The sequence below is a fragment of the Podarcis bocagei genome (genome assembly GCF_964188305.1).
Source record: "Podarcis bocagei genome assembly, chromosome: 1".
Taxonomy (NCBI): Eukaryota; Metazoa; Chordata; class Lepidosauria; order Squamata; family Lacertidae; genus Podarcis; species Podarcis bocagei.
Window position 1 is genome coordinate 91,865,564 of NC_138125.1, and position 14,049 is coordinate 91,879,612.

Sequence of the window (14,049 nt, forward strand, 5' to 3'; positions counted from 1 at the left end):
CACCAAATCCTGTGCTGCAGTGCAACTTGCTTCTGGAGAACATACTGAATGTCAAGTGCCTTTGCTTACCCTGCTGTGCAGATTTCTTCCTGTGCATGGTAGCTGGCAGTTGGGTAAAAAAATTAATGCCACGTCTTGCTTAACCCTTGGGAATTGTCCTTAGTAGGGTTGTGGCCCTAAGCCACTACCCATTCCCTGATGATAGTTTATTAATTTGTAGTACAGTGGTACCTTGGTTCTCAAATTTAATCCATTCCGGGAGTCCATTCAAAAACCAAAGTGAGGCCTCCAATTGGCTGCAGGAGATTCCTGCACTCATTTGGAAGCTGCGGAAGCTGAGTGGGATGTTTGGCTTCTGAAAAACGTTCGCAAACCAGAACACTTATTTCTGGGTTTGTGGCATTCAGGAGTCAATTTGTTTGGGAGCCAAGCCATTCGACTACCAAGGTACCACTGTATAATGAAAATATGTGCCTATGAGATAGAAATCATAGGATAGTGAAGGTTGTTGCTCAACAATACAGAAAGTCCCAGGTTCAATATCTGGTATCTCCTGGTAGGGCTGGGAAAGAACCCTATTTGAAATCTGGGAGAACCACTGCCAGTCAGCCTAGCCTGTACATAGCTTGATGGATCAATGGTCTGACTTGGTTATAAGGCAGCTTTCTATGTGTGATACTGAACATTCTTCACACAAGAGTGTGGCAAGTGAAAGCAAGTGGAAGTGTCACACAGAGAGACACCAAGTCTGGAGAGCAGCTCTTGCTTTGTGCTCCAGGAGGTGCCTTGCAATCAGACCCCAAACAGATCTCCCGACTTGACTTTTATCAAGTCGACACATTTGCCCTCATGCACTTCAGAGGCAGGTGCTGCAAACCATGATTAGTTACTGGAGTCAGGAATGCTGTGCAGTGATCAAATGTCCTGTGACAGCACTTTTAGCAGTGTTTGAAATCAATAAATCTGAGTTGTGGGAGCATCACATTTTATTACTGTCCACAACATTGCTCCTACTGCAATAATTAATTGCCTGCAAGAACAGAATGAAACCACTTTTCAGGATTAGCCCCCCCTCCCCCTGCTTTATATATGAAAAAGAATCATGGCATGAGGCGCTGGTCTTCCACACAAAATCATACAAAAGGCTCTCTTTATTAAATATACATTATTTACAGTTTAAGTCTTTCTTCTATACAACAAGAACCATAGAAAACAAAAAAGCTAAGGCTATTTTTTAAATCCCCATACAGTGTATTAAGACATGGTACATGGTCTACAAAACTGACTTGGACTGAGGCAACATCCTAGGGGATTTCTACCTTGAAAAGCAGACAGTGGGAAAAGAGTTAGTTGCATTTTGGTTTCATATATTTTAGTGTAACTGAAAGACTATTTTGCATGTGCGGTGTGTTTTTAATGTGCTTTTTAGTGTGGCTTTGGACATTCGGCAATTCAGAGGAAATGGGAAGCACAGCATCCTCAAGCTTCCTGTTCTCTGGGCACTTCTGTACCATGCCAGATTCAACCTTCATATCTCATCCTGCCACAAGATAGGCAAACTGTCATTTTCTTGGGAATTTGCACATCTTGCAATCTGGAATATGAAGTTAGGTGTTTGAAAATATATGAAGGAAAGCACAGGACAAAAAGCATTAGGTGTTTGTGCTCCCTGCTTTGTTGGCTTCACCTAATGCCCAAAGTGACTCTTCTTTTGCTGTTGTCTCAGATGATGTTTGTTCCTTCGTTGAAATCAGATACTTGGAAAACTAAAAACAAAATTTCAGAATTTGGGAATAGGTTCAGAATTCAACATCAGTTTTATAAAAACAAAACAAAAAACAGCAATCTAGACAAAGAAGACACTCCTGATGGCCCCAGAGCAGCAGATAATAGCAAAATGTAATGATATGGAAGATTTGCAACCACCAATCTGTGTTAGATAGATGTGTCAACAATTCAATAGGTTTAAGGTCTAGGATAAGCACTTGACTAAGCTTGTAATTTTTTTAACTATGCTAGAAAAAATTGAGCCAGAAAAGAAAACTGGATATCCTTCCTTACTAGGAGTAGCTCAGGCATGTGAGAGCCAGATACAGATTTTAAAAAGCAACACCTAAACTGAGACAAGCAGTTGATTTTCAGCATCCAATTGCTTTGTTTCTGTGGTAGCAGATTCTGCAATATATGGATTCATTTCTGTTCTTATTAATGCAAACCTATAACAGGAATGGGGGAACCTGTGGTCCTTCCATATGTCTTTAGAATCTAACTCCCATCTGCCACAGCCAGCATGGCCAGTAGTAAGAAATGATGGGAGCTGTAGTCCAGCAACAGTAGACTACAGTTCAGGTTGGGTTCTCAGTTGGAACTGAGAAAATACACACGCAAATTCATTCATAGATGTGACTACAAGATTACAAAATCTTCACTAGCTCTCCAGTCGCACGACTGGTTTGAGAACTCCATTTACCTCAACAGTACTGTTGATGGCATAAAGTTTCATGAACTGATGAGTCTGACAAGTCTGCTCACCCTCTTGGTGCGGAGGCATTGCAAGACAGCGGAGGCACCTCCAAAGTCCCCAACGAAGGTGGCTCAGGATCGATGCCCAGTCTGGATGGGTGGGGGGGGGCATAAGCCCACATCAACTATCAGGAGCTGGACCAACCCTGCACCCAGGATTGACAAATGGGAGTGCAGGTTTGGATGTGGGCTGGGCAAGGGGGCAGAGCTGGCAGAGCAGGAGGGCTTCCCTTAGCTCCGTGCCTGGGCCATTTAAGCAGCCAGTCTCTGGGGTCCTTACCTGGGAAAGTCTGAACATACACCACTGTACTTCCCACATAATGTGCCACCTGAAATATTTTGCTTTCAGTAATTTTTGCATTCTGATTCAAATGGAGCAACGGAATAGCATGACTGTAGTTTCCCCTCTAGCTGGATCCCATGTGTCTCTGGTAATGGCTGGATTCCTTGATTTGTTAGTTTGCTGTAGATTCCTTTCAGTGTATCATGGGATATAAATAAAAAGAAATGACCTGGGCTGCAAGTCTTGCACATGTTTACTGGGAACTAAGTACCATTGAACTGAGCAGAACTTTTGGGGATTTTGTTACATATCCTGTGGAATTGCTAAAACTCATGGATGCAGTCTATGTTTTCACTAGGAAACTATCCATGTCAGCATATCTCTGGCTACCAGATATTGAGATCAAACATCATTCTCTGCTTGTAAGTTTCTAAGAGGCATCAGAGTGGCCACTCTTAGATACAAAATGCTAGGCTAGGTGGACTTTTATGTTCTTATTATCTTATTATAAAAATGGCCCTAGGACTCTCAAGTGCTTATAAGGATAACCTATATCAATGTCCTTTTAGGAATGAGTCATGGAAATCTGTATTGGTTTCAAATCCTCAAGCTGCTTTCTCTGGTTTGATGCCTGTGAGATTTTAGGAAAAATACCTTTAAACTGTAGCATGAAGAGATGTATCCAAACATTACTGTCAATAAAAATCACACAGATGTGTTTGGATTCATGGATCTCTAGCTCTGTCTCATACACACCCCAGCTATAGAGAGTTACAACATCAGCCCCACGACAGTAACAAACACTTTGCCACAATAGTACCACCATTCTTACTTCGCACTGAGTACCCAAGAAGATCAGAGGCAACGTGTGAGAATTCTGAATTTACATGCAACCTCTTAACTTATTCAAGGTTAAGGGATCAGCACACCCACATGACCAGCACCGTGACTATGTCAAATATTTTGAAATGGAACTCACAGCCTCTGTATAATACAGTGGCACCTCGGTTTACGAACTTAATCCATTCTGGAAGTCCATTCTTAAACTGAAACCGTTCTTAAACCGAGGCGCGCTTTCCCTAATGAAGCCTCCTGCCTCCGTTGCCCTTCCACCCTTCGGATTCCATTCTTAGACTGAGGTAAAGCTCTCAAACCAGGACACTACTTCCAGTTTTGCGGAGTTCATAAACCAAATCATTCATAAACAGGGCTGTTCTTAAACCGAGGTACCACTGTATGTGGCACAAAGAGCTAGATTATTTCCATGTTGGATTTATAAAGCTCCCCCCCCCTCACAGATTCCTCAGTGAAGCCCAACAGTTATTGATAGGAGCTTTATATCTAGAATGCTGGACCAGCTTGTAGTTTTATTTCCTGACCTGCAAAGAGTTGCTAGGATGTTAACTGGGAATCTGTGTCTCTGTGGGCAGCTGACTTGTGTGGCGAGTCACCAGGGAAATGGGTTTACACAGCTCCCTTTGCATGAAAGGGTCCAGCTGAGAGTGGCTTCACCCATCGAGACTGGTTATTGGTTCTCCTTAGCAGGAAGGGATATAAAGGCTTCCTTTCCTGACTCTGCCAACCCCCATGACATCCCCTCTAAACGCTGACCTCTGGCATGGTTCCTGGATCCCACTTGACAGTTGCAAGTGGCTCAGCCCACTTTCCCTTGCTGAAGACACTTCTGTGCCTTTGGGCGAGGACCTTGCTAGCCAAATTAATAGTGTATCTGCATCATTAACCGTACTGTAGTTCACTGGGAAAATACTCTGCTATGCAATATTGGGTTGTTTTTCTTTTATGACAAAAGTTAACTTAAACTGTTTGTTTTTTTATTTTGACAGTGTGTTTGCTATGATAAATAATTGTTTGGGGTTTGGGGAAGCTCTCCATTATAGAAGAGGACCTGAATGAAGATTAGTCTGCAGGGAACTTCAAGAGAGAAGCCCTGTAAAATGATCACACTGCAGAGTCAATGTAATTTACAAATTACAGCTGTTTTTCAGGCAGTGTGCTCCTTTTTTGTTTAATTCTCACTGCTTTGGGGCAGAATTCACAAATAATCTATTTAGCCAAATGCTAAAATAATCTTGTCTTGCAATCCCTTCTTCACAGTGATCAAGAGGAAAGGAAATAATTTAACCCTTCTGTCCCTGCTGTTTGAGGTGAATAGCAAACTGTGCCATTTTACTGAGATGGCAAGCTTTGAAAATAAATCTTATAGCTGCAAAACTAATGGGAAGTTTAAAAGAAAGCAAGAACAATAGAAGTGACCCAGCTGACAATAATTTCCATAAATTTTTGTATAAGTACATTAATGGGAACTGGATCAAGCAACCTAAAGTCTCAAAGGAACCAGATACTTTACAGGGAACATAAGAAAAGTCCTGCTGTATTAGACCCAAGACCACATCTGAACTAGCATTGCATCCAGCATCCTGTTTTTCACAGTGGTCAACTACATGCTCACAAACAATAGCATTTCCCCACTGTTGTTCCCTAGTGACTGGTAGCTAGATTCTGTCAACTTACAGGCACCATGATGACAAACGCTGCATAGCCTTATCCTCTCTGGATTTGTCTAACTGCTCTTTAAAGCATCTATGTTGGTAGGCAATGGTTACAACCCACGACAGCAAATTCCATAGTTTAACTATCTACTGTGTAAATAAGTATCTCTTTCATTTTTTTTGAATCCTCCAACATTCCACTTCATGGGTAACACTAAGTTGTATTATTATTATGAGATGGGAAGAAAAACTCTCTAGCCTCCTTCTCCACCCTATGCATAATTTTATGCATCTCTATCATATTCCCCCAAATTGGCTCTTTTTCCAGACTAACACCTTTTCTCCAGGGGTTTTTGCTCTGCTGCTACACCTGTTCCTGGTCCATTTTGAGGTATGACGGCCAGAATTATGCATAGCTTTGTAAGTATCGCAATACATTTTTATAATGGCATCATTGTTTTGGAAGTCCTATTTTTGATCCCTTTTCCTAATGCTTCCTGCATGACCTGCAGCATGAAGAAGATGTACACATCCAAGTACTTTCATAGATTTCTTATTACTTGTTAACTGGCAGCAAGGTGTGCAAATTGGTTCTGTTGAAAAGGACTGCATTGGAGGTGACATCAAGTGATTTAACTTCTGCCATTGGTTGTAAATCACAACCCCCATCTGCAACCCGTCACTTGATGTCTTCAGCATCAATATTCATTTATGAACCTGGCTCTTGTTAAACGGAATAGATGTAGTTCAGTGAACATATATATAAGGGCCAATTTTACCAGAGCTATACTCAAATTTCATTTTTTTAAAACCATTTGCTGTGTGGGTGAGAAATATCTCTGCCAAAAAATGTGTGTGTTGAGAAAAAATTATCCGAATATTTTGGAAGATTGTGCCTTACCTTAACTTTATGAAGTGAGCATAAAGTTTGCTTTTTAAACTTAAACTTCCTGCTGTATGAACATATTGGAACGCTTTGAGAGTGACACCGCATCAGGGTGTGCCATGTTGCTTCCGAGGCATGCTGGGAAGTGTGGCTGGTGGGGAGTGGTGTTAAGCTCTCTCTCTGAGGCTTCTCACTGGCCTCAATTCTTGGAAAGACTCAGTGAGATAAGTGGCAATCCCCTTTCAAAAACTTCAGAGAACTCCCCCCCCCCATCAATGAAAACAGCAGAAAACAGACCTGATTTTTGAGAAAGTGGGAAGGAAATTCAGTCTTACTGTACGGTTTACATTATTGCAGAATACATGGCTGGCCACTTAATTTTTTAGTCTAAATTGCAGCGGGGTCATCAATTTGTATTGTGACTTATACCCATGTGAATGTGCCTGAACTCTGAGAGATCAGTTGCAGAGGCCCTTTTCTCTGGTTGGCAGTTAGGAGCTATGATGTTAGAAGGGGCATTTTCAATTGTAGCCTCACATCTTTCAGATTCCTCTCCTGAGAACTGTCTATAGCTCTTCCATTAGCAATTGTTATGCAGACCTTAAAACTTATGCTTAGCTCGGCTTTTCATTGAACTATGGTGTTTTCATGCTGGCTTGACTTTTTAACTGCTTTTTAACTTTTTAAAAATTGTTATAGATTCTCTAGGGAGGCTGTTTTAATTACTTTTTAAAATCTGACATATTGTATCACATGAGATGTTGTTAGCTGCCTTATGAAGGTTTACCCTGGAAAGCTGAGTATAAAAGCAAAAAGCAATAAATTAGAACAAGTATCTAGAGCTTGACTACGCACCCACATTGTGACAAGGAATGTCACTGAACGGTTTCCAAAATATGAGTTAAATTCACAAAACTAAAGGGTGAGTTTATGATGGTGACGTTGAAAACTCTTTTCACCTCGAGCAAGCTCAAAACAAAGTTATATACTAACTGGCTATCTGGATCAGCCTACATTCCTTTGAACAACTTCAGAGGTTCTTCAAATCATTTATGTTAAGGAAAGCACCCCAAAATGGCATGAAGACTGGTATGCACCAAGGAGATTCATGAGAACTGAATGGAGTTTCTACAAGGCATCCAACTAGTAATGGATGAGGGGTTGGGGTGGGGTGGCAGCGCTCACCTGACCTTCCTACTGGTTGCTCATGCATACCACAATGGGGAGGGAGAGGGTCAGGTTGGAGCAAAGTTCACTGCTCCTTATATCCTCCTCCTTGGTATGTTGCAGTGATGCAGGCAACTGGAGGTCAGGTGAGCATCACTGTTCCACCCTGCTGTCCACTACAGGGCAGAACCTTTGGTGCACAAGGACTTAATGCAGTTCACAACTCCTGTGTTGTGGTGTGATAGATGCTTGATATGCTCAGTTCCTACACACACCCATTTTTGCAGGCAACTAAGCAAGAGGACCGCCAATGTGTGACTATTCATCTACACTACAGGCCTGAAAGAACAGCACTTAACATTTTAAGGCATCAGTTTGCAAGCTTCAAGAGCTCTCTTGTGAACCAAAGGATTCTCCTGGAGAGGTTTGCTTGTTCTGGGTGGACAGCTTGATTCAAAAAGCATTCGAACTTAAATACGTAAAGGGGTTGTGGCCCAGGTATCTTTTAACAGCAGAGATGAGACTAGTGAGGCAAGATGAGAACATAATCTGGAGAGTCACAGGTTCTTCATTCCTGCCATACAGTTAAACGTGCTAAAATTGTTCAACTAAACTAAAATTGTTTAATATCCCCATTCCTGATGTAAATGTTGATTTGCTTCACATATGAATGAGGGCCCAAGTCTCTTTCGTGTCAAACATATGAACTAGCAAGCCTGCAGGCATAAGGTGAAAGCAGATTTCAAGCTGTCTCTAGTAACATTAGGATCATTTGTCTGTCTAGTGATACCAATGAACAAACAGGAGGTATACCACCCTTCAGTGAAATGGGCAACTGATCTATAGCCCAGCTAAGTGAAACCAGGGTTACTAAGATTTATACTGATTTAATTCTATTGATTTCAATAGGGCTAATTAAACTTGAATCCAAGTGCTTCTGCTTAACTGAGTTGTGTATTGGGCTGTAAGTTGCTTTCCTATACAAGAAAACCTACAATTAACAACACAAAAAAAACAATTTTAAAGTGAGAAAATTAAGATAAGCAGGTATGAGGGGGAAAGCCCATCAAATTTAAATACATGTGCATATAATCATCTTCCCTTAGAAGCCAGGACTCAGTTCTGTTTGTAAAGGAAATGCAGTCAAATAGGCAGTTAAGGACACTAAAAGCTGATTTAACAGACTGCTTGAATGCTTATTTGGAAGGAAGACACTCTGTTCAATAGGGCTTACTTCCTAGTAATTTGAGCCCAAGTTGTTCATTTGTTCTGGAACTCTTGGTAATTTCAAGAGTTCTTTAATCTTCAGGCAGAACAATCCAACCCTGTTTTGCACCTGACTGGGGGTGGGTGGCTTAACTGGGTAGAAGTGTCCCTCCATCAGCCCTGTTGACCTATCAGCTGCTGCCTGAGGAGTGACACTAGTGTCTCTTTGATGGTACTGAGCATCCCCTTCTTTTCACTGAATGTCCAGGGGGATGGAAGCACGACTGGTGGAATTCCTGCTGGTAGAAGCAAGTGGAAAGCCTTGAAATGGTGTTTCCAGGGGCCAGAAAAGGGGCAGGGCTGTGCAGGCCCAGGATCCATTGGATCTCAAGGTGGTCCAGCTGCTGTCCTCAGACTGCCCCCACCCCACTTGCACCCTGACAGCTGTGTGTGGCAAAACTGTGGATGTAGTAGCAGCCCTGGAGCTTCAAGAGTCCAGTCAGACTTGGAGGGAAGATGGAATCGCTCCCCAAGTCAAGTATACATAGAATGGGATGGCAATATGTTTCCACCCATTCACAAAGCAAGCAAACAAAAAACTTCCAAATTTGTCAATTAGAAACCGCAAACTCTGTGACTGAAATGGACAGAAAAAGTAGTATTCATGTACCCATGTCTCAATCCAGCAATGGAGATCAGCATACTTGAAGCAGCCTTCCATTCACATATCTGGTGTGGATGTCAACAGTCCTATTGACACTGGGGGATGCGTCCTTTGCTATTGTGTGGGAATGTGTGCTCTAACCAATTTTTGCCAAGACTAGCTGTTCATAACTAGGGCACCAGTGGGTGCTGTTTTCCTAAGGCTAACAGGAGAGTGGGGACAGTTTTCACTGCTATCATGGTTGGGGATGGAAGGGGTTAAAGCTCCCCTCCTCATGTGCTGCAATTCCAGCAAAAATTGTCCCCTTGTATTTTTTTATATAAAAATAGCTTTACATGCTTTCTAATGACACTTCACCCCCTTTCTTTCTTTTCCTCAATTTTTTGTTTTTAACTGATAAAGCTTAATATTTTTGGCAAAAATGAGACCCCTGATTTCCTATATAGCGAAAAGCAGCCCATACCCTGCATAATGATTCAGCTCTGCTTTATTCCCCAAACCCTTTCTTTTCATCCCATTAGTGTATCTGCTTGGGGCTAAATTTGCTACACTTTAGGCTGACTTTTATATCGAGATGAAGAAAAGAATATGTAGTAGAGCAAAGTGGTGATTTATAACAGCTGTGTTGAGTAACGGGAAAATATGGCACAATAATTTATAGGGAGCAAAGTTATTGAAATAAAAATGTGAATTCCACTGCCTTGCCTTTCCCCTTTTCAGAATGCAATTAAACAGGTTATGAATGAATGGCTCCCTGTTAGCAAAATCATATAAAATAAGATGACTCGGCCAAAGAACAGCCAAAATAATGAGGAAAAATGTGGAGTCCTTAGACAGAGAAAAGGACTCATTAATTCCTGGATTTGTTTGGGTCGCTCTCCCTCTCCTTGCCTTCAAAAAAATTACTCAGAATACAATACAGAGAAGTTTTATTTGGGAGGGGGAGGAAACTGTTGGTGGAAAATCTCACTGGCAAGAGGGACACTTTAAAAAGGCATAAGTGCCTCTGCTGAGTGTCATCAGAACCACTCCTGTCATGCTAAAGAAACTTCTAATAATCAAAGATCAGAGAAACAAAAAGGATAAAGGTTGCTGCTTGTAAGGAGCTAATCATTAGGTTCAATTGAATGTGCTTTGTAAAGTTGAGTGGTTGGTGCACAGATCATTCAGCAGGATTAAGGCCGGAAAACTTCCTTTCTAATTATGGTCAAGGACAAAAGGGTGATTTTTCAGAACTCTGAGCATCATGCCCAAACTGCCTTTTAGTTCTCCTCCTAGCATGAATCTATGAGCTCAGTGCATCTATTGTGAATTCCACCTCTCAGTATAAGTAAGGCATACTTAGAAGCCCTATTTGATCACTGCCATCTGCAACAAATTATTGGAAATTTCATATGACCATTGACCTAGGGTGTGATAAGAGTCCTAAGTCAGTGGGGTCTATGTTTCACTTTTGGGAAGAACAATCTTTGCTGCTTAAACCATAGGAGGAATAATGAGGAACTGAAGCATGTAATGTGAGGGAACCTGCCTGATTTGAAAGATCTGATTACCTAAAGAATGACAGCAGAACAGAAAGGGAAATGCATGCAGTAACAACACCATAATCATCGCTATAAGGAGACATTAATAGAATAAAGAGCTCAAATTCAGTTCTGTTGTTCAGGGAGGGGTACAGTGCTGCTGAAGATGACAGCAGGGAGGGAGAGAAATTATCAATCAAAACATCAAATTAGAGTCTTTCTTGCCCATCCTGTGTAGAGTAATTTGGTCAAACTTGGACTGTGTAGCTTGGTTCTCATTAGAGCAGACCCAATGAGCAAACCCACCTTCAGAGATTTACTATATCACAGGATACTGCAGATCCTCCTGGGCTATAATATATATCACTTACCCCAGATAAAACCCAAACTTTCCCCAAACCTTCAGGTGGAATACAAAATGCCTGCCTGCTCTCTATTGGAAATCTCATTAATGATTGTTTCTATCCTATCACTGTTTCTTGGTTGTCATTCTTGAGATGTCAGTGGATGTAAGAGTGAATTGGGAGCAAAAGGACACAGCCCTACAGTTTTTCCTGTGGTAGAAAGGAACAGTCTTAATATGCCAACCTGAAATTCTAGATTAATTGGAAGGAAAAAATGCAGCACCTGTTTCCTGCATCATCTACTTTTTTGTTTCAAGCCCAGTCATTTGCCTAATTTCATACAGAACTCGCTTTAATTGAATAGATACAAAGTAATGGTTGATCCCACTACTTTTAATGCTTTGCCACTAGATTATGACTAAGTATCGATTCTAAACAGCATCGCTAAGATTTTTGTTCCAGTCAGGGTTTATGGGGCGCCCTAACATGTAGCAGGCACCTAAACCACTGAAACCTAAAAACTGCTTGTTTTCATGCTTCACCTAGTATTATATTCGCATAGAAGGTACTGATTTTAGCCAACCCTATGTGATGGAAGTTGCAGTTGAAGCATAAGCTTTGGAGTAAGTTGTGCCAAAAAAAAATAAAATGCAATTGTAATGCTTTTCAAGGGGTGAGGGGGGCTGCTATGATAGAAACAAGGATTTAGAGGGTTTCCGTCTTTTATGAAAGTTTTGCTACCACTTCAAGTGGTAAGGTATCTGCAATAAGCAGCAGCCTGGCACCATTCCTCATTGCAAACAAAAGAGTACATTAGGTATAACTATGTCATAAAGTGCATATGAAGAGCTCTGTTGGACCAGAACAAAGGACTATATAATTCACCATCTTGTCTTCCATAGTGGCCAACCAGATGCCCATGGGAAGCCCATGAGCAAGTTATGAACGCAATAGTCTTCTCTAGCTTGCCATCCCCAACAACTGGTATTCAGAGCATGATGCACCATTGTTAGCATGATCCTTTATGAATATGTCTAACCCAGTCAAGTGGGCAGCCATCACTACAACTTACGTTTGTCACTTCCATAGTTTAACTATGTACAGATAAAATAGTACTACTTATTGTATGTCCTGAATCTCCCACCATTCAGCTTCATTGGTTGATCCCAGGTCCTAGTACTATGAGGGAGGGGAAAAAAATTTCTAGGGGGAGGGAGAGAAAATGGCCAACTGCCTTGAGGCAGTTTTATAGATTATTTCTGTAAAAAAGAAAGTCTGGAACCCTCTGGCATCTAGTCACTATCATGGTAAGATACTCCACAACTACAAATATTAGTTTTTTTTCTACTGCCCAAAGATTGCAAAAATCTGCAGAGGCCATTTTCACTCTTCCCCCTGACAGTGACAAAATTCACTGGGCATAATACTTGGCCCAGGAATTATTTTTGTAATTGTTCATTGCTGTTGTTTAATCAAGGTTGGTACCTTAAAAATGAGAATATTGAAGTCAAAAAGTTACAATAAAATAATAACAGGGATGCAAAGGTAGGGTTAAAAGATATGGAGGAGGGGCAAAATCATTCCAGATCCTCAGCTTGCAAAATCAACACAGCACCACCAACATGAAACAGAATTATTATGCCAATTTGCAAAAGACAGGAGGATTTGTCCCCTTTAAAACACACAATTAAAGATACGAGATAATTTGGTCTTAGTCTTTCCCACTACCTTGTTGCAATAGCTGTGATGCTACATAGTTAGCTTGTACACTTTACCTCTAGTATATATCGCTCAGGTCCGACATGAAATGGCAAGTTAAATGGGTCCAGAAAACAACATTTCAGAAATCCAGGAAACAAACAGTCAACCATGCATGTTATGTGGAACTTAGGTAGAATGTATAGTTGCTTGAACTGTTAGGCGTTAACTGTGGTGGGTTTCACAAAGAGAGTGAGGCACTGCCATTGCTGCCTATCTCCTCTGTGCAAAGTGGGTTCTTTCCAAAAGGGTGGGGAAATTCAAAAGAAATGGATGGGTAAGGAAATAATAATAATAATAACCATCATAATCAAAGAAATGCCAAAGTGTAACATGGAGCTGGAGAGTCTGTCAGATGAAATATTCTCGTTTGCACTCGCTCACTGTGTTCTGCAAGTCAACATCAGTCTTAAAAGAACTGTCAAGGTGCTCTGGATATTCCTTTTCCTTTGTCTGGCTGCTCCGATGTGTCTGTTTGTGCTGGTAAAGGAATCTGCTCATAATAGCCACAATGCAAAAGATGATGAAGATCACAACTGCTATAACACCTGAGGAAGAGAGGAAAGAAGCACAATCATAAAGGGAGAAGCAGCAGCGGCTAGTGATTCTTGGGGCTGGCACTGCAGAAAACAAGCAGGCCAACCGTAAGTGGAACGAGAGCTAATGACAGGCAGAGCCAACTAATTCCAGGTTCATCCTCTTCCCTATTGAGCTGAACAAGGACAAGAGCAAAATTGAGATGGAGTAGAAGGAAGCTGACTGTCAGGGCCACCCTTTGACTGGTAAGAAGGCAGGCAGGTGAGGGATGGGTGGTGACAGACTGAAATCAAAGGAACCAGCCTCCACTGAGGAAAAGCAGAGTGCTGTAGTTGTTCAACAACACAGAGATCAGTCAGGAGCAAGTCACAGCACACAGCACAGCTCATGGAGGTTTTCAAACTCCAGATTTTGCTTATAATTGCACAGTTCTGCAGCACTTGAAATTCATGGTGCCTAATCTCATTGCACTGCACCTGGCATTATGGCTATATCAGCAAATAGTGCTGATGCACAACACACATCATTGGGGAAGATTTCACTGCTGTTTCACCAGATAAATTATTGAATCTCTATAGCCCTTTTCCTTCTGTTGAGGGTAAACTGTCCTGTGTCCATTATGACACTTGAACACAAATCATTAATGCT

The 14,049-nt window shown here is 41.4% G+C and overlaps 1 protein-coding gene across 2 annotated transcripts in view; it reads right to left on the reverse strand.

Annotated features, from left to right (window-relative positions):
* Positions 1 to 1,121: 1,121 nt before the first annotated feature.
* CNTNAP5 (contactin associated protein family member 5) overlaps positions 1,122 to 14,049 on the reverse strand; it is a 326,754-nt gene continuing 313,826 nt past the window's right edge. For both annotated transcript variants that reach the window (XM_081196914.1, XM_081196913.1), the window contains one exon: positions 1,122 to 13,412. In XM_081196914.1, coding sequence (XP_081053040.1) covers positions 13,216 to 13,412 — 197 coding nt within the window. In that variant the 3' untranslated portion in view covers positions 1,122 to 13,215. The remainder of the gene's footprint in view (positions 13,413 to 14,049) is intronic.